Here is a 26,896-nt window from a genome sequence, read left to right on the forward strand (position 1 = left end):
AGACGAAATCGTGACTGATTGACTGACTAGCTAAATGGCCGGGTATGGGCTTTGCAGAAACATTTGGCCGGCAAACAATCAGGTGTTAGGAAGCTTCACTGTTTAGTGCGCTTGCTGCTGATGCTATATCCGTGGCCTTCCTGTCCGACGGCTCTGTTTCTGGACATGGAAAATCGTTGAAGCGGTCTTCACTAACTTAATTCCCAGAAGGCCGGAACAAGTCCAAAGCGTGCTTAATTATCCTTCTCTCTCTCTGGGAGATATCAACCTGATTGAACAAACTAATTAATAAACTACGGCCTTTGCTGAACGGGAGAGATAACTTGCTGATATCCAAAGTTTAGACATCCTGATATTTGAGATCAATTGGTGCAGGTGCTCAAATTTAAACCGGGTATTTTTCTCCAAGACGAGGGCGTCGATGTAGCCTTATGATTAGAACTCAGAAGGGTGTCAGGTTCGTTCATTCATTCATTCTTTCTTTCCTCGCAGAGTCTAGAAGTAGATTCTCACTACTCCAGATCTGGACATCACTGTCGGTTCAAAAACCCCCTTCACTGCCAGATTTTGAACCGACAGTGGCATACCGGCAGTAATGGGGTGTTGACATCACTGTCGGTTCTTAAAAACCGACACTGATCTACAGGAAACGGTGTCGGTTTCTGGCTCCACCCAATAGTGTGTAGTTGAACAACGCTACCAGTTTGTAGTCCTAATCGACAGTGAAGGTTGCTTCAAGAGTGTCGGTTCATGAATGAAGCCGGCAGTGTTGAGCTAGCCAACACTGTCGGTTCATGGCTCAAGGCGACAGTGTTGAGCTAGCCAACACTGTCGGTTAAGGGCTCAAACCGGCAGTGTTGAGCAAGACAACACTGTCGGTTTATGGCTCAAACCGACAGTGTTTTGCAAGACAACACTGTCGGTTTGTAGATAACCGACAGTGTTTTGCAAGACAACACTGTCGGTTCGTTGCTAACCGTCAGTGATGGTCCATTCGCATTTTATTGTTTTATAATTGATTTTAATTTATATTTTTTTCGTGAAATCGGGTTTCACTTTATATACGCTACGTAGATGACATGTCCACCAATATTAAACATTACAAATGTTACGGTTACAGTTCAAATGTTCTTATCCAGATCTTGATCCCTCAAAATAAAAAAGAAATATTCTCGGACTTCTTACAATAATTTGGCAAGCCGCTCTGGGCCATACTGGTCCTTGTACCTCACGAATTGTGCAATGGAAAATACTCCATCTTTTTCTAATACCTCGGTTAAGATGAATTTTGCGAGCTCCGATTGCAGTGCGACGATCTCCATGTCTCACAGCTTTTTGTGGTTATATTTCTTGTGTTGTCGTTCAAAAAAGATGATGTCCAAAGAGGAACGGTAAATCATTTTATTGAATTATTAACAGACATAAATGAAATGAGGATTATACACACCAACTTATCGGTTTCTTCCGATTTCCCGCCGATGTAGCGAAGCGTTGCCCACATTACATAAAACCCGCATTCATTGTTTTCCACCGGCTGTGACAGATATTTCTCCTCCATTTCGACAACCTTGAATGGGACCGGTGTCCCACCGATTTGACTTCTTCGGACACTGAGCAACATTAAAGGGAGAAACATTAGAAAGCGGTATGTGTGATTAGAAAATAATATGTTATTAGGATCGCTTACTAATTCAGCACTGCCACCAGTGCATCCAGATGATGAAATAGTTTTTTCTTCGAGTCCCACACCTCGATCAGATTTTTGGCAAGATTGACACAAATGAAGACGAAATGGTTGCTACAATCACATAATCCTAATTATCGAATAATCTTAACAAAAAAGAAAAATAAAATTAAAAGCTGAGAACACATACTCGCAGTTGTAGGCTAGAAGCATGTGGGTTTTCTTCTTCATCGTGAATTCGTCAAAAACAACAATCAATATATGTTTCAGGTCTTCCACGTCACATTCATAGAGGCGTAGACATGTCTTCTCATTGACTCGCAAGGGGTCCAAGAAGCCTATGTAATCCTATTTACTTTTTAGAATACAAAATTTTGCTATACACCTACATAAAATCATAGGAAGTGCTCAAAAGTTAACAATTTATCTCGGGAGAGTAGTTAATTGTAAAATCATGTGTGTAGGGTACTTACATAGTCCACAGCGTCAACATTTGAACACCGAGAGAGCGTTTCTAGTATAGCTGGAACAAGCACTCCCACTCGACATCGAACTTCTCTTCTTCAGGATAATGAAAAACATGTGGCGATTGGATAATAACCTCAAAACCAAAGTCGTCCGTCTCTGTTGCTTGAGCCATGTAATATTCATGCAACTGGCACATATATGTTGTCAAATTTTTATACTCATCATCGGGAACCAAAAGATTGCCCCTTTCATACTTCATTGTCGGTGTTCTCGTCCCTTGTACATCATAATAGATGTTCGCGGCCTCTTCCATGGTTAATTCTGGGTTGTCTTCGACGTACTTCTGTATGTTCCTTAAATCTTTATTGTGTATTTCTTCGTCTCTTGTTGTAGCATATTTATTCTGTGTTTGCCTTTCGAATTCGGACTTCAACAAATACGAAGGCAGTGAGGCACAGAGATTGAAGAAACTAACACAATCTTCCTTCGAGATGTGTGCTGTAAATTTTTCTTTCATCAAGGTGGTAACGCTGCCACTAAACGACCTTTTTCTTTTTTGTTGGTCCACTTTGGGAGCATTAGCGACCGAATCCAAGGATCTTTTCTACAACTGCGAGGATGTCCTTGATCTTGATTTGGGCTGAGGTGGAGGAGGAGGATGACAATGAGAATTCTGTTTTCCCAGCGCTGATGAAGATGGAGGAGGAGTCTCTTTTCTCAGGGCTGATGAAGATGGAGTTGGACGAGGAGGAATAGAAGAAGACCTCTATCTTCTCAGGGGTGATGGCTCCGGATGAGGAGGGTAGTGATCTCTGTTGGGAGATGGTGAGTGATCATCGTGGGTGGGCGAAGACTCGTAGTCGTCCTCATCATCAGAGGACAATTGATGGTCAAGCTTAATGAAGCACTTGCGCTAGGCCACTTGAGAGCCCTTGTTTTGACCAAGTTTCGGCCTGTCTTCCGCTATGGGTACTCAATGGGTATCTTGTTATACTTCTTATCAAGTATTCTGTCAATGGTGACGCGAGTATACCCTAGTGGAATTGGGCGGCCATTAATTGTCTCATCTCCCGTAGGCCAGGCCTGGCCGAGCGCCACCTTGTCCTTTGTCTATTCCTGACGGATGTACAACCTGACATTGACGAGTTCAGTGATGTCGTCTACCAGATGAGGCACATTCGCCTCTTCTTCGTCGAGCGGGGTCGATCTGCAGCTGCTGTGACCCCTAAACTATAGGCTAAAGGCAGTAGGAGTAGGGTTTTATGGTGCTACTATCCCCATGGACAGCAAAATTTGCTCGACTCATGCTTCAACGGTCGCCTCAATCCATGCTTTCATTCTGTCTTCCATCTCTTTTAGTCTCCTCAAATACTCTGCCTCCTGTTCTGCTCTACTCCTCGAGCGGTTTCGGTAAGTGTTAGATTCTTAGGGAAATGCTAGTTTCCAAGGATCAACACCGATTCCTCTAGTGCGACCAGGGTGCTCCTTGTTTCTGAGTGCTTGGGTGAGCACGTCTTTCTCCATATTAGAAGTACAAGTCCCTTGCCTCACCTACTTAGTTACCTGGGAGATCCTCTAGATGAGTTTGCTCATGGGTTGATTTGAGGAGCTAAAGCTTCCGTCCTCGGCGTGCCGTACATTTCTCCCTATACAGTACAAATACCGATCTGGGCTCCCAATCGGTGGTCTCAACCTAAATGCCTTCCTCAGCAAGGCGATCCATCTTTTGAAGTTCTGCTTCAAATTCTGGCATCTTTTTGGCGTAGCTATAGGCAGTGAGAGTGGATCCCTGAATTCATCGAACTCAGTAATGTGCCAGCGTGCATTCCTACCAACAGGAATCTTTGACACGCCTCGCTTGGATCTGGCCTTCCTGCTACCCGAACCCTCTGGCTCCTTGGCTGACGGAGGCTCCTGCTAGAGACACCAAGTAAACTATGACCCTCTCAATTGATTAGCGTGTGTGGCTACATAGTCACATGATACCAAAGTTACCTGGCTATCTTGGTCATTTTGACCCAGATCGAGCAGGTTGGACGGGGTCCATGGCTGCTCGTTCTCACCGACCTGATTGACACCATCACCGTTTGTCGGATCATGCGGCTCTCCTATCCCAGTGATATCAGCCACTTCTTGTTGCCAATCTGTTCTTCGGCGATAGGATAACAGGCGACGATGAGTCATGGCTGTGACACAATCGTGGTTAGTTTTGGCCACAGACAACTACTAATAGCATATGTTCATATATATATATATAATATTTAATGCAAAGTCTAATAATAAGTCCACATACAACAAAGTCAAATAATAGCATATGTTCACCTAGAACAAATTCATTGTTTGATTGACCACATACAACAAAGTCCACCTACTGTTATATGAAACTATGCCTACATCAACTTCCAAATAAGAAAAGTGATGACCATAGCCATAAATAAAAGCATGACATCTTTCCAAGACCAAGGAGCAATTCTTCTAATCTTCACATCTCCGGCGGGTGGCTTCTCTTCGATCTCTACTGCCAGTGGATGGCCATGGTTTGCATTTATTGGACCATAGTAGGCCGGTTGCCCATGGTTTACAAGGTAGGCCGGATGACTATAGTAGGCCCTCAAAGCTTTAGCTTCTGTATTGTATTTTTTGTGCAAATTACTAGGGTAGTGATTGACTTGAGCATAGCAATCTTCCCAGGTTCGATAAATCTCAGACATGTGACCAATATGCACTACATACCATGCCATGGTCGTCTATACATTTGAGTAAATTAGGCATGTGGTAAGTGGTAATGGTAACTCACTGAACAAGAGTTATTATTCAAGTTATATGGCCAAATTAAATCTATTTAATATTCTTTATCCTTGACATGATAAAAATTTACCTCAATAATTGGACTGTTTATTATTCAGAGATCAATGTGGTTTAGTAATCATACTTGCTGCTGCTACCGAGACAATTTTAAAAGTTATTTTTAACTTTTTTCTGGAACAAACATCTATAGATGCCTTTTTTAAGCATGCTATACATTCCATCAAAATCAATTGACACTCTACCTATAGTGATTATACCTGTACATATTTGACAAGAATCCATCATTGCTTAAGCAAGAGCAGAAATTCTTATCTAACTCTTACACAAACAGAACACTCACTACCATCACAAATAAGACGTCCACAGTCATTAACATATACCTTTGACTGCTAGTTTCCATTGCTTGCAATAATTACAAAGTACAGAGATATCATAACATTATGCAACTACTATTCGAGATAGATATGCTCATATCATTGTCACACATTCAATCAACTATGTCAAGAGGCGTTGATGATCAATGTTTAAATACTTAGACTGCACACATCGCAAAAGGTCACTTAGCTGTGACTCGAGGGAATAACTTGTTGCGACAACATGCAAATAACACCAATGGTTCTTAAATAGTTTAGGGCCATGATTACTAGGTCCTCAATAAATTAGTAGGTAGCATAATCTCTTCAGGGAAAAACTAATTGATTTATGTAACATGTACATACAAGGATAGCTAAACCAAGGAGTAACAATATGTAACTCAATCGAATAGGAATTGGCTGCTATTGGGAAGACAATAACTATGGGGCATTTCATCAAACACCTAGCGGGCAGTGAGCCATGCACTCACCATGGGGGTGAGAAAGCAGTTGTCCTCATGCTCCTAAAGGCCTCGGCGGTGCTTCGGCATGGGGTGGTGGACGGCGTGGGGAGTGCTCCGGCGTGGGGCGGTGCATGGGCATCGGCATCAAAGAAGAGGAGCGCGGGGCTGGGAACGGCGGCGCGGGGGGCGATGGACGGGTGCTCCGGCGTGGGGCGGTGCATGGGCGTCGGCATCGATGAAGAGGAGCGTGGGGCTAGGAACGGTTGGCGCGGGGTTGAAATTTGGAAAATTTCAACCTACGCCGGGCTTTTATACCAGACCTCATCACTGTCGGTTCTAATTATAAACCGATAGTGATGGGGTACATCACTGTCAGTTGTAAGTATAAACCGACAGTGATGTAGAAATATCACTGCCGGGTCATTCTTTAAACCAGCAGTGATTGTCGTGTAGCGTTTACAACATAAGTACATTATCTTTTCCTATTCTTTCGAATACCTCCTACTGGCTCAACGGTTAAGACCCCGCAACTTAGCCCCCGATACTCGTGTTCGAATCTCGAGCGACACAATTTTTTTGGTTTAATTTTATAATTTATGAAGCGTTCTAAAGGTCAAAAATAAAAAATAAATAAACCTTGGCACACATCCTATACTAGCATCACTGTCGATTTTCAAAATAAACCGACAGTGATAACCAGCATCATTGTCAGTTTCTTCTCATCACTGCTGGTTTTTTGAAACCGACAGTGATGTTTATATATATTAAAAAAATTCTTTTATATACTGAATAAATAGAAGCATATGTATTCCTATGTCGAAATGGCTTGAAATTTTTTTGGCAAGCTTGTACACCCAAATTAAGATCCCACACAGGATCTTAGGTTTTTCTAATTATTTTTTTATTTATTATATTTTTCTGTGTGCTGAATGAGACAAAAGAGGGTGAATTTTATCTTGGACCCAATAGATTTTTTTCATCCACCTCCATAAAATTCTTATCCCTAGGGCACTTTAGAGCCTGTGTAAAAGTTTGGCACCATTTCGGATCTTTTCGTAGGTAGACTCAGTTCAACCTATAATTAATAGGTATCGTCGCGCGGAAATTTAATTAAACCTCAGAAAGTAGCAAACCATCTCCAAAAAATCCCAAACTGGTTGTTTCCTTCACACGTGGCACGTGCAAGCCTGAGAATAATTTTAAGACCAATATGATACTGAAATGTCTATAAACCACAGAAACCTTGATAACCTATGTGTAGTTATAGTTCGATGAAAAGACAAATGTACCTCTGTGAAGCATGTATACGCCGCCTATGTCGAAATGGCTTGAAATTTTTTTGGCAAGCATGTACACCCAAATTAAGGCTCCACACAGGATCTGAGGTTTTTCTGATCATTTTTTTATTTATTATATTTTTTTCTATGTCAAATGAGACAAAAGAGGGTAAATTTCATCTTGGACCCAATAGATTTTTTTATCCATCTCCATAAAATTCTTATCCCTAGGACGCATTAGAGCCTGTGTAAAGGTTTGGCATCATTCTGGATTTTTTCATGGGTAGACTCAGTTCAACCTAATATTAATAGGTGTCGTCGCGTAGAAATTCAATTAAACCTCACAAAGTAGCAAACCGTCTTTGGAAAATCCCAAACTTGGTGTTTTCTTCACACGTGGCACATGCAAGCCTGAGAATAATTTTGAGATCAATACGACACCGGAATGTATATTTCTAGTTGCCCAACAAATATTACACGGATTACATGCATGACAATAATTAAACACATAAAGCCGTACATTTTAAAATTAGAACCTAATTAAACTACGACCTTGAAAACCTAGCTCAATAAACATTAATTACTATCGGAATCACTGTCGGGGTCGATCGGGCCACGCACACTAACATGCCTCTATAGCCATATATGGTAATTGATGTCACGGATTATGTATCCACTTGTATCGATGAAGTCCAATGCCCATATGAGAGCACTCTCTCATGCCTCACAATACCCTAAGAATGGTCGGCCATAGATGTAACATACTAAACGACCACTGTCACTGTTAGTAATCCTTATGCAGTACTAACGTCTTTCTATAGTGAGCTGGTTGAGGTTTCCATTACAAAAGTCCTAATCGTACCCGAATTGCTCCATAGCTTGGTCTAGAACGGCCCACAAGCCACATGCAACATAGGTAAGGTCCTGTAGCGCAATCTGCATGTGGAGAAAAAGAAAAAAATAGAGAATGTTACTACAATAATAAACAACAAATAACCACGACTCAAGTATAAGTGACCATTTTACCACATCCGCATGGTTGTAGCTCGCAAACCATTCGCTTGCTTGCGGAACGGAGATATCACCAGCATTCAAAGCAAGTGCCTTGAAGTGCGAGAAATCAGGCACATCATAGCAAATACGTCGAAGTGCCTCTAAACAGATGCGCACGGCACTTAATTAGGCGCTTATCATGTCCGGGCTCTGTATTCCCGTCCCGTGGATATGGTTTCGATGATTTGAACCCCTCACAGGGATGAAAAAACTGAGTTCACACATCCATAGCCGACCACTTGTATTAGATGTCGTGTTCTCGACGATGTCCGGGATAAAGAACCAGCTAAGTGTTGTTCGCAGCCAATCTATTGGGGATATAGTCTGCGACATATATGCATGCAACAATGATATTAAACTAATTATACTTATTTGTTAGCATAAAAAAATAAAAGATGTTGGACTCGTACAATAGCTGGAACAGGGAACCGTGAAATGGCCACATTAGGAGCGAATGGCTCATCGCTAGGGTGGAAACCTGGTTCTTGTGGTTGGGGAGGTTCGTTGTTCATACCACCTGATCGATAAAATGCAAAAAATATGAACATAAAATATATGCACAAAAAAATTCTTCCAAGTAAAATATGGCAACATAATTAAATATAGATCGAATGCAAGGAATAAGAATATATATAAATGTAGAATGCAAAGAAACATGAATATAAATATAGATAAAATAGATATAGATAGAATATTGGAGAAGACAACATATCAATACCATTGAAAATGCAGGAGCCATGATCAAATCACGTAGAGAGAGAGTAGATGTCTTGAGAAGTGAGAGTGAAACGTGAGAAATAAGCCTAAGAGAGTTCGTGGGTGGGTGGGATCGATGTATGTGGCAGGCAGTTTGTTTTATATAGGGGGGCATGGACATCACTACCAATTTTTAAATAGAACCGACAGTGAAGATGACCTCATGTGTGCACCATTTTGGTGGACTACGATGCATAACTGTTGACACAAAATGTGACGCACTGTGCCTCACACACAGCAAGCCGGAAAGCGTGGCTTCAAACGGGTTCCCGGGTGTTTCGTGATCCGGAAGCGTGCCAGTCAGTTTGACCTGAAAACTAACAAGGGATAAAACAATTAAATATCAAACCGGAATATGTCGGGTAATACCAGACAGTTCCACATATACGGCCCTGAAGCCACTTACAACGACATACAGCTATAGAGAGCTGTCTGCCAACAAGTTCATAAACCATTCAGCTAACCGTAAGATGAATGCACGTAAAGACCTAGTTGCCGAATGCATGTGCATGGGAAGACATGTTTGAACAAGTGAAAATTAATTATGAGTTAATGCATAACCAAGCTCGGCAGTCCAGCCGAATTGGGGTCCATGAAGAAGGAACGTGCAAATAAAAAAAACGATTAAAACTAATCCAAAACCTGCATCTGCCGCACGACACCTGGTTTTGTTAAAGCTTAAACATGATTAACATGCATGAACCCACAACATGTGACAATCTAGATTAAAATAATTCAGCCATTATGAGCGTGTTATCTATCTGCAAAAGTAGTATGAAAAAGCAATGGTCGTTGAAGCACGAATAAAACCATAAGAGAGAGAGAAAGAGCCGAACAATATCAATCTAGATTGGGCAGAAGTGTGTTACAAATATATAAAAGATTCAAAACATGCAACACTGGATAACTTAATGAATCTATTTAGATTTGCCATATCTAATATAGAGCCGATAACTATCTCGCTTTCACTAAGCATATTAAGCAAACGCCTGCCGCACGGTATCTACTCATAAACAAAGCATAAGCAAAGACTTCTTGATTGTCAAGCAAAGATCCGCCGCACGACCATTGAAAACAAACAAGACTACTTGCATCACGTCTAAATCCACCGCATGATACTAAACATGATAACAAGGTTGTCGGAACTTACGGAGGTCGACGGATCGATGACTCCTCTCGAAGAACTCGATGACACGACAAAAGGACTCGAAAGTTGGCACGGGGCCGGTTGTATTGATTTGGTTGTGAACCCCTATTACAATGGTCGAGGGTCAATATTTATACCCTAAACAAAACATGAGTCCTAGAGGACTACGATTTACAAAGGAACCTTTAAACAAACTTGGAAACTTACGATTCCTTACCCTAAACTTCTAGATTCCTTTATTATTACAACTTTCATCTTTCCGATCGGTCTTGCCTGCCATCTTCTGTTTTTCCCGAATGGAGTTACCGCCTTCTGGGATAACCGACCGCACAATCATTTAGCCGATCGCTTGTTTTGTTTGCCGAACACCCTTCTTTCCGCATGCGGGTCTACCTGTCATCTTCCAGAATCGACCAAAATCCAGTGTTAACACATGCCCCCTCAATTTCGAGATAAAAGTGGTTTTATTCTGAAATTGACCACAAGCTCTTTCGTCCTCCTAGGTCATCACCGTTCAGTACCGCAGCCGCTGCCCAAAAATTCAAGCTTTCAGCGCAACCTCGGACCTACTTCGAATCTTCAATGGCAACCCAGGATGAAATCCCAGAGGTAAACTTTACTTATATTCGGCAACTTTCATCTGATCCTCCCGCTCCTCTTTTGATTTATTCCTCTTTGATTTCAATCACCTTCTAAAGGAATACACGAGCCAGATTTTGATCCCCTATGCTGCCAACCCCGACTCCTATTTCCTCGGCCCAATGGGAAATCCTGACCCTTCTGAAATTATTGAGAAGGAAACCCAAAGAATTCCTTTCAAGTCTGGGATTACCTCGTCAAACCGATGGCCAAACACGTTTAAGAATTGGCCATTTCCCCCAATCACCGGATGGCGTAATTGGTACAGGAGAATGCTGGAGAAAAGCAGTAGCCACTGGGAAAGTCAAGACATCAGTCATTGTCTGGAATTATCCTTAGCAGAAACACCCAGGAATGATTCCCTTTTGATAGCAGCTTCCCATTTTTGGTCTGACACTATCAATGCCTTTATCTTTGGTCATGGTATGATGACCATCACTCTAGCCGACGTGTTCATGATGACTGGTTTGAACGTGTCATTGCTAGTATATCCCTATAAGTACAAAAGCAAAAGTAATCAAAGAGCCGTCAGCTCCGGATGTGGATGGGTCAAACATATTCAGAACTATATGAATGCATCTGGCACCGTTTCTGACAAAGAGTTGAAAGCCTTCATGAATATGTGGCTATGCAGATTCATCTTCTGTGGAAAATCCAATGAACCAACTCTGAATCACATGGTAATGGCTGAAGACTTAGCTGCAGGCACTCAGATCCCACTAGGCAAATATCTTTTAGGGTCTGTTTATCATATGATGCATCAGATTACTCTTCAGATGCGCCAAGGTGGAGAAATTTCTTGTGTGAATGGTCCCTGGTGGCTAATTCAAATGTGGCTTCAGCTATATATGCATCAAATAACCTCTGTGAGCCTCTTCAATCTAAGTTTTCCTTCAGTTAACTATGCTGAAGGCAGTACAGCAAAGGTTAAGGCTTGTCAGACTTATGGGGAAGCAGCATCATCTATAAGCATTGACATAGACATCGGTCATTTCTTCAAGCTATTTTTCAAAGGATTCGGCATTGTGCTCTGGTTTCCTTACAGAGAAAACGAAAATTTGACTTTGCCCTGCAAGTTTAGCTATGAAATTGGTTGTTCAGGTCAAGAATCCATGGAGATTTTCAACTCCTTTATCAAACCTTGCATAAACATTCTTGTGCTAGAGGCGATGCAAACTGCATCGGCTATTTTGTGCTAAAGGCGATATGAACAATATCGGCTATTCTCAGTCTTATTTATTTTTAGGCTAAAGACGATTTTCCTTTCATCAGCTTTTCTGATCTACATTCATAAACCAACCTCAACACTGGGGTAATACCTCTTAAGAAATCTTCCATTGATAGCTCTGGTAAACTCCTCTCCAAATAAAGTTTTCAATATGTATGCATTGCCAGGTACACATTCTACTATTCGGAAAGGACCTTCCCAATTTGGAGACCATTTGTCGAACGCTCTATCCTTTGTTCCAACTGGCAATATAGTTTTCCAAACCAAGTTTCCTTCTGTGAATTGCTTCAGCCTAACCCTTTTGTTATAATACTTGGCAACGCGTATTTTATTTTTTTCAATATTTTCTAATGCTTTGAGACGAATCAAATGTAGATCTTCCAATTCATCCATCATTAGATTCTTATAATCCTCTTCCACCAATTCTTTCTGTAACACAACTCGCCTTGATCCTGACCGTAATTCCTATGGTAACACAGCATGATGTCCATAAACCAGTTCATAGGGAGATGTTTGAGTGGATCCATGACAAGCCATTCGGTAAGCCCACAACGCTTCATTAAGAACCAAGTGCCATTTCCTTGGTTTTTCATCAATCTTCTTCTGGATGATTTTAATCATAATCTTATTTGATGCTTCTGCCTGACCATTAGCTTGTGCATAATAAGGAGAAGAATTATACAACTTAATCCCCATACTTTTGGCAAAGTCACAGAATTCTGAAGAAGTAAACTGAGTTCCTTGATCAGTTGTTATAGTCTGAGGAATCCCGAATCTGTGAACTATATGTTCCTTAACAAAACTGATCATATTTTCTGACGTTACCTTCTTCAAAGGGATAGCTTCAACCCACTTGGTGAAATAATCCGTGGCCAAGAGTACAAATTTGTGTCCCTTACTAGAAGGAGGATTGATCTGACCAATTAAATCTATACCCCATCCTCTGAACGGCCAAGGCTTGATTATAGGATTCATAGCAGACGCTGGAACTTTTTGAATATTGCCGAATTTTTGACAATTGTGACACCCTTTGTAATATTCAAAACAATCTTCCAACATAGTTGGCCAAAAATAACCAGTTCTCCTAATTATCCACTTCATCCGATAAGCTGACTGATGTGCACCACACAATCCTTCGTGAACCTCATACATCACTTTCTTGGCCTCTTCTTGACTTAAACATTTGAGCAATACTCCATCGATGGACTTGTAATATAACTGATCATCAAGAAACACAAATTTGAGAGCTTTGTACCTGAGTTTTCGGGAAACCTTTTGAGATGGATCTTTCAGATAATTGGTAACTTCGTATCTCCAATCACCATCTACTTGATCAGTATTTAAAACATCTTCTTCCATAGCAAAAACTTCTCGACTCTCTCGATATCTAGAAGCAGCTTGAGCTAACTTATTTGCTTCTTCATTGTACTCTCTAGGGATATGATGCAAGGTCACTACCAGAAAATTCTTCAAAAGTTCTCTACACTCCTCATAATATTCTCTTAATACATTGTTCTTGCATTCATACTGACCATTCAGTTGATTAATCACCAACTCAGAATCCCCAAAGATTTCAATAGCAACGGCCTTTACTTCTATAAGAAGCTGAAGCCCTCTAAGCAACGCTTCATACTCTGCCTGATTATTAGTAACATGAAAGTCAATAGGAACCGCATACTCAAATGTCTTTCCTTGTGGGGAAATCAAGAGAATACCAGCACCACCACCTTTGTTACAAGATGATCCATCGAAGAACAAGGCCCAAGGCACAATGCTTATCGCCTCAACAGAAAGATCCCGATGTTGGGTAATAAAATCAGCAATAATTTGACCCTTTACCGCCTTTGCCGATTCGTATCTTAAATTAAATTCTGACAATGCTAAAATCCATTTACCAATTCTTCCATTCAAAATTGGCATCGATAGCATATGTTTGATTACCTCAAAACCAGAAACTACCACGCATTCGGCATTCAACAAATAGTGCCGAGATTTGATACATGAATAATACACACACAAGCAAAGTTTTTCTGTAGCCGAATACCTTGTTTCCGGGTCTAGCAGCTTTCGGCTAAGATAAGCTATGACTCTTTTTTTTCCTTCAAATTCTTGCATAAGGGCCGACCCTATCGTTAGGCTATCGGCCACCACATACAACTTAAAAGGCTTGTCAAGTTGTGGAGGTACTAGCACAGGTGGTGCCTTCATATATTGCTTGATCTCATCAAAAGCCTTTTGTTGTATGTCACCCCATACAAATTTTTGATCTTTCTTGAGCCTTAATAAAGGAAAAAAGGGCAAAACTCTCTCTGATAGATTGGATATGAATCTTCTTACAAAGTTGATTTTGCCTAACAATGATTGTAATTCTGTGAGATTAGTTGGCGGCACAACTTTGTCTATTGCTTCCATGCTCTTTTTCCCAACTTCAATTCCCCCTTTATGAACTAAAAATCCCAAAAACTCACCAGCCAAAACTCCAAAGGCACATTTGTTTGGATTCATCTTCAAGCCATGCTTTCTTGTGCACTCCAGAGTTTTTCTTAAATCGGCTAAATGTCTTTTATGATTTCTAGACTTGACTACTACATCATCGATGTAGATTTCTACAATCTTGCCGATCAGCTCATGAAAAATATAATTCATAGCTCTTTGATAAGTCGCACCTGCATTCTTTAACCCAAACGTCATGACTATCCATTCAAACAAACCAATATGACCAGGACATCTGAAAGCTGTTTTTGAAATATCTTCTATTGCCATAAAAATTTGATTATAGCCAGCATTACCATCCATAAAACTAATGACTTCATATCCTGCCGATGCATCTACTAGTAAATTGGCAACTGGCATTGGGTAACCATCCATGGGAGTTGCCTTATTAAGATTTCTGAAATCTATACAAACTCTCATTTTTCCATTTTTCTTGTATACCGGTACTATATTTGAAATCCACTCTGCATACTTGCATGGCCGAATGAAGTTTGCTTCTATTAATCTTTCAACTTCCTTCTTTACATCGGCCAATACCTCCTCTTTGTATATCTTCCGTGGAGGTTGTTTGTAAGGACGAAATCCAGGTTTAATGGGTAATCGATGCTCAACAATGGAACGATCCAATCTAGGCATTTCTGTGTAATCCCAAGCAAAACAATCTTTAAACTCCTTCAACAGATTTATCAACTTTGATTTATATTCTGGGTCTAACTTCGCACTAATATACATCGGCCTTGGCTTAGAATCATCACCAACATCAATTTCTTCCAATTTATCAGCCGACATAAAACCACGTCCTAACTTTCCTTTGTTGCCATTGACAGGATTTCCCATTAAAAATTACTATGAGAGCCGACTGCTTGGATCGGCTGTTGGCCTTCGCTGAACACATTTACAGGACCTTCTTTCCACACTTTTCTGGAGAAACAATCAACGCCTTCATATTCCCAGTAGGTAGACTCTGTGGCAGCAACACTTACCGAATCATCAGCATGTATAATTTCAACATCATCTCTAATCCATTGAATGAGAATTTGATGCATGGTTGAAGGAATGCAGCAATTAGCATGGATCCAATCTCTGCCCAAGAGTAGACTATATGCCCCCTTGCCATCAATGACAAAAAAGGTAGTAATCAGAGTTTTTGATCCAATAGTCAGCTCGACATGGATAGCACCTCGGGTATCAGAAGGATTGCCAGCAAAGTCCCTAAGCACCATGTCAGTTTTCAACAATTCTTCATTAGTCATCCCAAGCTTTCTGAAGGTAGTATAAGGCATGATATTGATAGCAGCCCCTCCATCAACAAACATCTTGGTCAAAGGCTTGCCATTGACATATCCTTTTAAATAGAGTGGTCTCAAATGACGATTCTTGATTGGTTTGTCAAAAACAGCCTGCTGCGTTAATACAAGCTGAGCCATCAAATACTGACATTCACTTTCATCAAAATCAGAGTACACCTCTTCTTGGACATCTTGGCTTTCGGGAGCTATAAACTCTGATGGGAGGAAAAAAGCCATGAAAGCATCAGCCGAATGACCACATCCATCAGGCTTCTTCTTAGGACGCCATATTTGCTTTGTCTCAGTAACTTCCTGTTCCAACTCCCTATTCCTCAACCGTTGAACTCTTCTTTTCTGACTTTTCTTCAGGCCTGGAGGACACCACTGTTCTTTTTGCCATACGTATCTATAGGAATCAGCTTCTTCATCATGCACCCTATCATGTATCCAACCCTGACCTGCAAATCTTTTCCTTTGCTGATTCTTAAAATCATCTATTTTTAGGCGCCGATCATCTTCAGGAACCTTCGTTCCAAGTCTTTCATAGACGGTACGGCGGTTGACTCGAGATTGCCTATATTCGGAGTACTGAGCACTACATTTCGGACAATTATTTCTTGCAGGCAACCTCAAGCCTTCATTCCAACAATGTCTAAAGAACGAACAACCCCAATGAGACTGCTCCTGTTCTGTCATGTATTCTTCTTGCTCCCTTCGGTATACCTCTTCCTCATACCTCCGACACTCTTCCATAAACCATTGCTTCTTACAGTATTCCTTTTCTTGTTCTCTCTGCCACTTGTTTAGCAAAATACGTGATGTAACTCTAGGTTTAGAAGTTTGACCTTTCTCGGTTTGGCTATTCTGAAACCGAACTCGTTGCTGCAGCTCTCTACTGGTGACTTGCCGATCCGGGTCAACAGCACCACTCTCCTTTGCTCTATCAGAAGTCAACACCTTCACCTTGCCTTTACCTTTGAGATCATTGGCAGAGACCATATTCACAGAGAAAGAAATCATATTTTGTGGAAAAGGCTGATCATCGATTTTCATCTTGCCATCAAACCTCAAATGTCCCTCTTGGATAGCTTTCTGGATTCGTATTCTGAACACTCGACAATCATTGATAGAGTGAGAATTAGTGTTATGGAAGCCACAATACTTTTTATCTTTCACCCCTTCAGGACGCAGCATAGGATGTCCTTCTGGCAACTTGATGCGTCCTTCCTTTATCAACAATGCAAAAAGTCTGTCTGCCTTAGTAACATCAAAATCATAGGTTCCCTTTTGTTGTTTCAACCAGCGTTGACTAACTTGAGTGGGTTCCTTTGCCCAATTTAACTCAGCTGCAGCTATCTCATCTTCATCAATATACTCAGTCGCTTCATCCAGAAAACCTTGATACACCTCATTAGTGGCATTGTTCTTCTGAAAGCGATTATCTCTCCTGAATCCTTGGGCTTGATTACTCATAGCTGCTAAACGCTGTGCAAGTTGGCCAAGATCATCAAACTCTAAACCGAACAACTTCTCCCTGATATTCGGCAACATTCCTGCTATAGCTATTCCAGGTAGTTGATCATCTGGTAAATTTAAAGAATAACACATATTCTTGGTCTCCCTAAATCTGCGAAGATATTCCAATGGTGTCTCATTTGTTCTCATCCTCAGACTCATGAGATCAACCAACTTCTTCTCATTAGTACCTGTATAGAAATATGAATGAAACTTCTGTTCTAGTTCTGCCCATGTACCAATGGAATGAGCTGGTAGAGACGTGAACCATGTGAAAGCTGGTCCTGTAAGAGACAAAGGAAAATATCGAATCCTCCAAGCTTCATCTGAAGCAGCTTCTTCAAGCTGCATTAAGTACCGACTGACGTGCTCTATGGTACTAGTATCATCTTGACCAGAAAACTTGGTTAAATCTGTTGGAGGCTTCACCCTTGGAGGTAACGCTACTCTGTTGTACCATTCTGGATAAGGAGACTTGTATGAATAGGATTGATTCTTTGGCTTCAAACCAAACTGATTTTGCATCATATCAGCCATCCTGTGCATCAAAACATCAATGCCTGGATCCTGATTTCCTTGTACTTGCACTCCAGAAGGCAACCCTGAAACACTTCTATACCCTGGATTTGGCACAGCATTGATAGCACTGTAATCAGTAAATTCTTGATACCCATCTCTATACATATTCTTCTGCAATCTGTTTGATGCTGGAGAAACTCTATAAGCTGAAGGTGGCACTTCTCCTGTGGTACCAAATGTCACCTGGCCATAGGTGGGATGTGATTGCTTTTCAGTGTGAGTCAATCCACCTATATTTGAAGGCGACGCTACTTCTTTTCCAACAGGCTTCTCTTGATGCTTTGGAACATTGAAAAGCGTCGGCCCACTGAGTGGTCCAACATTTTCTTCGAAGTATTTATCAACCATTGGACCAAAAGTACTAATCATGATTGCCCGAAAGGTATTCAGAAAAGCTGTGTGATGGTTTGTCATGGTTTCTCCCATGGCTTTATAGACTAGGGCTGCCATCTTCTGAGCATCCTCCTCTTCAGTGTAATCAGTTTGATGCGGAAGAAGAACCCTTGGCATTGACTGCTTTTGAAACACTTTATTGCTCTTGTTTTTGGAAAAAGACATCAAACACTTCCGTTGGTATTGCTCACATACTTGAAGCACTAAATCCTTGTAATTATCTGGCAATTCTGCCATGCTTACATCCAGAACATGATCATTGTTGATCTCAGATGCCATCTTGAACTAACAGATTGTCCCACCGGGCGTGCCAAAAAGTGTGTTGACACAAAATGTGACGCACTGTGCCTCACACACAGCAAGCCGGAAAGCGTGGCTTCAAACGGGTTCCTGGGTGTTTCATGATCCGGAAGCGTGCCAGTCAGTTTGACCTGAAAACTAACAAGGGATAAAACAATTAAATATCAAACCAGAACATGTCGGGTAATACCAGACAGTTCCACATATACGGCCCTGAAGCCACTTACAACGACATACAGCTATAGAGAGCTGTCTGCCAACAAGTTCATAAACCATTCAGCTAACCGTAAGATGAATGCACGTAAAGACCTAGTTGCCGAATGCATGTGCATGGGAAGACATGTTTGAACAAGTGAAAATTAATTATGAGTTAATGCATAACCAAGCTCGGTAGTCCAGCCGAATTGGGGTCCATGAAGAAGGAACGTGCAAATAAAAAAAATGATTAAAACTAATCCAAAACCTGCATCTGCCGCACGACACCTGGTTTTGTTAAAAGCTTAAACATGATTAACATGCATGAACCCACAACATGTGACAATCTAGATTAAAATAATTCAGCCATTATGAGTGTGTTATCTATCTGCAAAAGTAGTATGAAAAAGCAATGGTCGTTGAAGCACGAATAAAACCATAAGAGAGAGAGAAAGAGCCGAACAATATCAATCTAGATTGGGCAGAAGTGTGTTACAAATATATAAAAGATTCAAAACATGCAACACTGGATAACTTAATGAATCTATTTAGATTTGCCATATCTAATATAGAGCCGATAACTATCTCGCTTTCACTAAGCATATTAAGCAAACGCCTGCCGCACGGTATCTACTCATAAACAAAGCATAAGCAAAGACTTCTTGATTGTCAAGCAAAGATCCGCCGCACGACCATTGAAAACAAACAAGACTACTTGCATCACGTCTAAATCCACCGCATGATACTAAACATGATAACAAGGTTGTCGGAACTTACGGAGGTCGACGGATCGATGACTCCTCTCGAAGAACTCGACGACATGACAAAAGGACTCGAAAGTTGGCACGGGGCCGGTTGTATTGATTTGGTTGTGAACCCCTATTACAATGGTCGAGGGTCAATATTTATACCCTAAACAAAACATGAGTCCTAGAGGACTACGATTTACAAAGGAACCTTTAAACAAACTTGGAAACTTACGATTCCTTACCCTAAACTTCTAGATTCCTTTATTATTACAACTTTCATCTTTCCGATCGGTCTTGCCTGCCATCTTCTGTTTTTCCCAAATGGAGTTACCGCCTTCTAGGGTAACCGACCGCACAATCATTTAGCCGACCGCTTGTTTTGTTTGCCGAACACCCTTCTTCCCGCATGCGGGTCTACCTGTCATCTTCCAGAATCGACCAAAATCCAGTGTTAACAATAACGATATCTGTGGTTTGTCGTGAGAGAAAGATATTGTATCATGGCTGATAAGACCTGGCTAAAACCAACATGCATGGAGAGGCTAGCTCCCGGCCGAGGGCCATTTTATAGGGACTAGCAGTCGTGTTACATTTTTATTTTTGAACTAAAGTTATCGGGGTAGGTGGAAGCAGTGTTCCAACTGTTGTGGCCATGGGAGTACTGTTGGCATGTGAGGATCAGCAACACATCACTGTCGGTTTTAGTTTAAAAACCGATAGTGAATTGTGCCTTCTGTGTCGGTTTGAGCAACTGACTGTGATAGAAGCTATCACTGCCGGTTTTAAAACCAAAACCGACAGTGAAGTGCCTGCCGCCATCGTAGCCTTTTAGTAAAAAATATTAAAAATGACTATCGGTTTGGAGCCTGCCATCGCAGTGCTATCACTGTCGGTTTTAAAACCAAAACCGGCAGTGAAGGGCCCTACCGCCATTATAGTCTTTTAGTAAAAAAATATTTAAAAAATCACATTCTCATAGCCTTTTTATAAAAAATATAAAAAAATTCCGAGCCTAGGATTCGATCCCAGGTCTCGGGGTTCTTAGTTTGGAGCCTTAACCACTATGCTAGAATAGGGATTACGTTAGAATTAGTTGTTCTTTTTCTTTTATCCTGTCGTAATGCACTACTAAATAATAAATACAAAATCAAAAAAGTTTGGCCCGCCTAGGATTCGAGCGTAGGTCTCAGAGTACAGAGTGCGCGGCCTTAACCGCTGAGCTAGGATAGGGAGTTCGCTTAGTTTGCTTTTCTTTATTTATTTATTAATAGAAATAATACAATTAGTTTATATTCTAAAATAAAACAAAAATTTATGTCTTGATTATTTAATTCTATGATAATTAATTAATGGTCTATAATTATCAAATAATAGTGTTTGTGAACATCATCTTAATATTTGATCACATAGTCAATAATTAAATTATGGAGATGCGCACAAAATATAAATTAATTATTCAGTGTGAATTACTAATACAACGTCTGTATAATGATTACATAGTTAACAATAATCTAACTATCTTTAGGTGCATCAACAATGAGGGCCTCATTGTGATCAATTCGTATGTAAGTAGGTTTGTCACCCTCTTGAAGGATAGGTAGGGGTACGTTCGTCCCGAATGGAGGCATTTTCTGATAGCCCCTGTAGTCTTCTTCGTCTGTCACTCCATCAACACCGACAATCTTCATTTTCCCTTCTAGGACTACTTTTAGCCTTTCTTTTGTCTTGTTGTCCCTTGCATAGAAGACTTGCATAACATCTCTTCCAAGGATGAAGGGGTCATCTCTGTATGCGGTCTTAGTGAGATTAACGGTAGTGAACCCTTCGCTGTTAGTGCTGATTTCCTCGAGCCGGACCCACTGGCAGCAAAAAAGTTCTACCTTAAACGGACCGTAGGCTAGCTCTCATATCTCCTCTATGAAACCATAGTATGTCGCCTACACGTTGCCATTTTCGTCGTGAGCATCAAAATGAACACCACAATTTTGGTATGTGCTCTTTCCATCTTGCTTTTTTGTGTAAAATGTGAATCCATTGATCTCATACCCTTGGTACTTAAGATATGTACTCGAAGGTCCCTTGGCTAAGGCATTCAGTTGATTACCCAACTTTATTTCAAGTAAGCGACGTCGCAACCAGCTGACAAATTCCTCCTTATGTTTTTTATCCAGCCAAGCCTATGACCTGCTCGGATATAGAGTTCGCAGCGATTGCCTATGCTCGTCAATGTATGACATCACACCCTCGGCTTGCTGGAAAACAGCGAACTATGCCTGTCTGAAAGAAATAGGGTCGTCTACTATAACAGATTTCTCCCCGATCGTTCCTTTGCCACGTAGTCTTCCCTCGTAATGAGATTCTAGAACTCCGGGCCTTTTGATGTCCAGATAATATGTGCAGAACTCAATGGCCTCCTCCATTGACCATCCTTCAACCATGCCCCCTTCTGGCCTGAATTTATTCCTAATATACCTCCTGAAAACTTTCATCAATCTTTCGAAAGGAAACATCTGGTGCAGGTACATTAGGCCAAGGGCTCTAATTTGGTCAACAAGATGAATGAGCAGATACAATGAGATATCAAAGTAAGTCGGCAGGAAATGCATCTCAAGCCTAACGAGAGTTTCGGCTATGTCCCGCTACAGCTGCTCTAGCGTGGGCACATCAATGACCTTTTTTGAGATCGCGTTGAAGAACGAACAAAGCTTTATGATTGGGGCGTGAACCTTTGGGGGGAGGATACCACGCAAGGCAACAAGGAGCAGCTGAGTCATAATGACATGACAGTCATGGGCCTTCATAGGGCCATAGTTGAACTTGAGTTCTCTCATGTTCACTAGCCTCTTCGGGTTTGCACAGTAGCACGTCGGGACTTTGAGTTCATTGAAGAAAGAAATAAGTGTATGCTTTTCTTCCTTCTTCAATGTCCATGACGCAACCGGAAGTTCGAACTGGCCATTCTCTAGCTCCACGGGATGCAGCTCCTTCCTGATTCCCAAGTGTTGCATGTCCAGGCGCGTGGCTAGTGAATCCTTCAATGTCCTCCCGATGTCCATCAAGGTGTTAAGAGTGTTAGCACACATGTTTTTAGTGATGTGCATGGGATCAAGATAGTGGCGTACACTCAGAAATGGCCAGTAAGGTAGTTTCTAGAAAACCGATTTTTTCTTCCAAACGGTCCCATCAGGCGTTGCTATTGCATTGTCCCCCTTCCGAAGGACAACCTTCAGTTTGTTGAGTTCTCGAAGTATCACAGGCCCGTCTCAATATTTTGGAGCTAAGCGTTTCTCAATAGTACGTTGAAATCTTTTCTGTTCATGCGGTAAGGGTGATCCTTAGGTAGGAACCTACGGTGTCCCATATAAACTATCTTTGAGTTATTTGGCAGATTTACCGCATCGGTGTCGTCCAAACACTCGACACATCCAGTATAGCCTTTTGTCTTCTATTCGGACAACGAACCTCGACCTGGCAGGTCGGTGATTGTAACGATAAGTACTCTCTTGATCGTGATATGTTCCTTTTTGTACTCGTCCTAAACATCCGGCACACCCTTTTCAAACATCTCCACTAGTTCATCGATCACTGGTTCCAGAAACACATCGATGTCATTCCCAGGTTGTCTTGGCCCTTGGATCAGTAGTGGCATCTAGATGAACGACCGCTTCATATAGACTCAAGGTGGAAGGTTGTATATACAGAGCGTCACTAGCTAGGTGCTATGATTGCTTCTAACCTGGTCAAAAAGATTCATCCCATCTGTGCTCAAAGCAAACCAAAGGTGCCTTACCTCTCCACCGATGTCCTTATAGAACATAGTATTGACAGTCCTCCAGTCATGCCCATCGGCGGGGTGCTTCATTATTGTATCTTTCTTACTCTCTTCGCTATGCCAGCTCAACAGCTTGGTTGACTTTGCACATGCAAACAACCTATGCACCCGAGAAGCTATAGGGAAATACCAAACGATCTTTACGGGACCTCCTCTGGTCTTGGTACCCTCATCTGACGGTCCTTCCTTGTACCGTGGAGCTTCACACTTGGGGCACTTGTCCAAGTCTTTGTATTTTTCTCCACGATACAATATGCAATCATTGGAACACGCGTGGATTTTTTCAACCTCGAGGCCGATGGGGCAGATCATTTGCTTGGCCAAGTATGTCTTTTCTGGCAACTCATTTTTTCTAGGAGCATTTTCTTTATTATACCTAACAACTGATCGAAGCCTTTATCGCTCAATCTGTTTGTCGATTTAAACTCTAATAGCATGATGTCGGCTTCTAGTTTGCTCATTGGACAATTCCTATATAATGGTGTTTTGCCATCTTGTCTTATTTTATCTAGCTTTCTCAGCTGTCTTTCACTAAGACATCCGGTCTCTACATTACGTAGCAGCTGAGAAATGCCATCGTTATCCTCGGTGTCGTCAGCTAGCGTGTCCCTAAACACATTATTAACTATGGCCATAGGTTTCGTGTTGACACCGGATTCCTCATTAGCATCGTGGATGGCTACGTCAGGCATGTCCACATCATCATCGTTTCCCTACAGAACATTCACACCAACCTCGTCATGCATAGTCCATATCGTATAGTTTGGTATGAACCCCCTGGTAATCAAGTACGATCGTATAGACTCAATTTGACGAAAGTTCTTATGATTCTTGCAATCTTTGCATGGGCAGAAGACAGGGTTTCCATTCCCAGCATGGGTTTTGACATCGGTGATAAACTGGCTGACGCCATGCATGTACCGCTTGTCCGTTCGGGACAGATGCATCCACTCTCAATCCATCTCTGCACAAAAAAATACTGAGATAGTAATTACAAAGAATTAATAAGAAATCGAGCTTCATGAATAACAATTGTAGCTCGAAAGTACCATTTTGGAAAACATTATTGTACACTAATTATTGAAAAATTAAAATTGGTAGCCCCGGCCCTATAAATTGAAAATCGTAGTAAAAAATAATTATTGCACAATATTGAAGAACAACTATTCTACTCTACTTCTAAGAACTAATTATAGCATCCCATACTAACAATGATGATCTTGACCACCATGAAATAATTAGCTAGGAATTTAAATATGTTCATAGACACCAACATTTTGGATGATAGATTTACCATAATTTGAGCCTTGCACAAATGTCCAATTGGAAAAGTGCTCTCTAAAATGGAGAAAGAACTAGAATGAGAATCAAGTAATGTAGCCATCAAAACGAAGCTAATTAAGCAACAAAATCAAAGGAGTGGATGTTTATTACTAACCTTAAAGCAAAAAGATCAAGTCATTCTTCAAAATCCAAGCACTAGCTTCATGGTGAAGAGCAGCCGCAACAATGGAGGGAAGGATCCAAACGCGCGCCTCTGTTCTTGGGATGGAAGAGAGGAGGAAGAAGAGGACGGCTGCAGCCTTTTATGTTGTAGGACTGTCGCATCTTGGCTAGAATCGACAGTAATAGTGCACAATCACTGTAGGCTCTTGGCTTAAACCAGCAATGATGAGTGCCCGCCAAAACACTGCTGGTTCAAGCCAAAAAACCGGCAGTGATGTGGTCCTTCACTGCCGGTTTTTCCCCAGCACCAATCATTTTTTTATTTTCAAGCTCATAACCGGTAGTGAAGGTACATCACTGCCGGTTCTCACAAATTCGGCAGTAATGAGACCGGCAGTAATGTGCAAATCTGATGTAGTGTCTGAGTTATTGTATCAACTCGTAATGATCTTGAATTAATAAAATCGTTCATTTCTTTATATAAAAAATATCCAAAGTTTAACTATAATAGCACACGAATAAAATTACTGTTTTTTGCGCTATAATTAAATGTAAATTATGCGTGCGGTGGCCTAACAGATTACTAAATTAGCATTTCCCCCATATAAACCCTCCGTGACACCAGAAACAAATTCTCAATCATATGAACAAAGTTTAATTTTATATTCAATGGTTACTGCATGCTTTGCTGTATTATATCACACGCCGGCAGAACTACAAATATGTAACATTTTGATTTCACCAGTAACTCTTCCGAGGAAAATCATTCAATCGACAAATGGCTGATTGAAACACAAGGATTAAATAGTCAAACATAGCCACAACATTCCTAAGTCATAGTTGACGCGTAAAGCGACCTGTTCCGCCGGCACCTGCAACCCAAATGAAACACGGGATGACGCATTCCAGGAAGACTTTTTCTTGCCTAACCTCCCCTGGATGAACACAGAGGTTATCCGGCCTTGGCTATCTCCCTATAAATATCAAACTCCCCTCACGCTTTGTTATCACAAGCTAGCACCAAAGCAATAATCCTTGGATACCTCATCAACCAACATTACTCACATCTCAGAGCCTCAAATCATTCGCTTTCATTCCTGTTAACAAGAGCAGAACCCAGATATGGCGACTCATGCTTTCCTCCTAGCTGCAGCCCTCTTGTCTTTGTCATGCTTTCATGCCATTGCCTCTGATCCAAGCCTTCTCCAAGACTTCTGTGTTGTCGATAAGATGTCTACAGGTATATACATACATAACTATGTTTACATTTACATAGGTCATCAGTTCTGTCTAGTTAGCTAATCATCATGTAGACCGCCATGTATATACATTTTTCTAACTTATTATTGTTCCAGTGCGTGTGAATGGGTTCCCATGCAAGGGCGCAAAGGATGTTGTTGCTGAAGATTTCTTCTTCCGGGGCCTTCACATGGCCGGCAACACAACCAACAAGCAAGGCTCTGCCGTGACACCGGTGAACGTGGCTCAGATTGCTGGGCTCAACACCTTGGGGATCTCTCTTGCCCGCATCGATTATGCACCCTTTGGTCTTAACCCTCCTCACACACATCCACGGGCAACTGAGATATTGACTGTGCTTGAGGGCTCCCTGTACGTCGGCTTTGTCACATCAAACCCGGACAACAAGCTGTTCACAAAGGTTCTTAAGAAAGGGGATGTGTTCGCGTTCCCGGAGGGATTGATCCATTTCCAATTCAATTATGGAACAAAGAGTGCCGTGGCCCTTGCAGCATTGAGTAGCCAAAACCCTGGGGTGATCACTGTGGCCAACGCTGTATTTGGGTCCAAGCCATCCATCTCCGATGACGTCCTTGCGAAGGCTTTTCAAGTCGACAAGCATACTGTTGACCGTATCCAAGCTCAGTTCTAGAGAACATGCAAACATACATGTTAGTTTGTTAATTATGTACACATTTGAGGATTCCTTGATTCTTTAGTTGTGTTCATCTATTCTTTAAAATTAAAGTTGGTTGGAGACGATTCTGTACTCTTATGAAAAGAAATATCTGCCATTATTTCCTATGTGAAAACCTAATCTTGTTTGAGTATATACTATCCTATATATGAAGTGTGTGCTACCTTATCCTATATATTGAAGAGTGGTTCTGGTACGGCGCACCTTACTGCGGAGGAAGTATGGAGGGGAGAAGGCGTGCCGTGGCTTGGCAGGGCGGCGGCGCGACGGCACCGTGCTGTAGTCGAGGGTT

At 41.4% G+C, this 26,896-nt stretch overlaps 1 protein-coding gene across 2 annotated transcripts; it reads left to right on the forward strand.

Moving 5' to 3' along the window:
- The first annotated feature begins 59 nt into the window (after positions 1-59).
- On the forward strand, positions 60-26,737 carry LOC136477332 (putative germin-like protein 2-2). 2 transcript variants are annotated; one of them, XM_066475457.1, is made up of 3 exons: positions 60-457; positions 25,878-25,908; positions 26,024-26,737. In XM_066475457.1, the coding sequence occupies exons 2-3, from the start codon at positions 25,899-25,901 to the stop codon at positions 26,557-26,559; spliced, it is 546 nt and encodes a 181-aa protein (XP_066331554.1). In that variant the 5' UTR covers positions 60-457; positions 25,878-25,898; the 3' UTR covers positions 26,560-26,737. The 2 variants fall into 2 exon arrangements, with proteins under 2 accessions (XP_066331554.1, XP_066331553.1); XM_066475456.1 differs by lacking the exon at positions 60-457 and having other exon boundaries at positions 25,086-25,908.
- The last annotated feature ends 159 nt before the right edge of the window (positions 26,738-26,896 follow it).

This window comes from Miscanthus floridulus, chromosome 8 (genome assembly GCF_019320115.1).
Source record: "Miscanthus floridulus cultivar M001 chromosome 8, ASM1932011v1, whole genome shotgun sequence".
Lineage (NCBI taxonomy): Eukaryota > Viridiplantae > Streptophyta > Magnoliopsida > Poales > Poaceae > Miscanthus > Miscanthus floridulus.

Coding starts and splice junctions, on each gene's coding strand:
- LOC136477332 (XM_066475456.1), top strand. CDS start 25,791: ATGGCGACTCATGCTTTCCTCCTAGCTGCAGCCCTCTTGTCTTTGTCA. Junction 25,909..26,023: donor TGTCGATAAGATGTCTACAG/GTATATACATAC, acceptor TTATTGTTCCAG/TGCGTGTGAATGGGTTCCCA.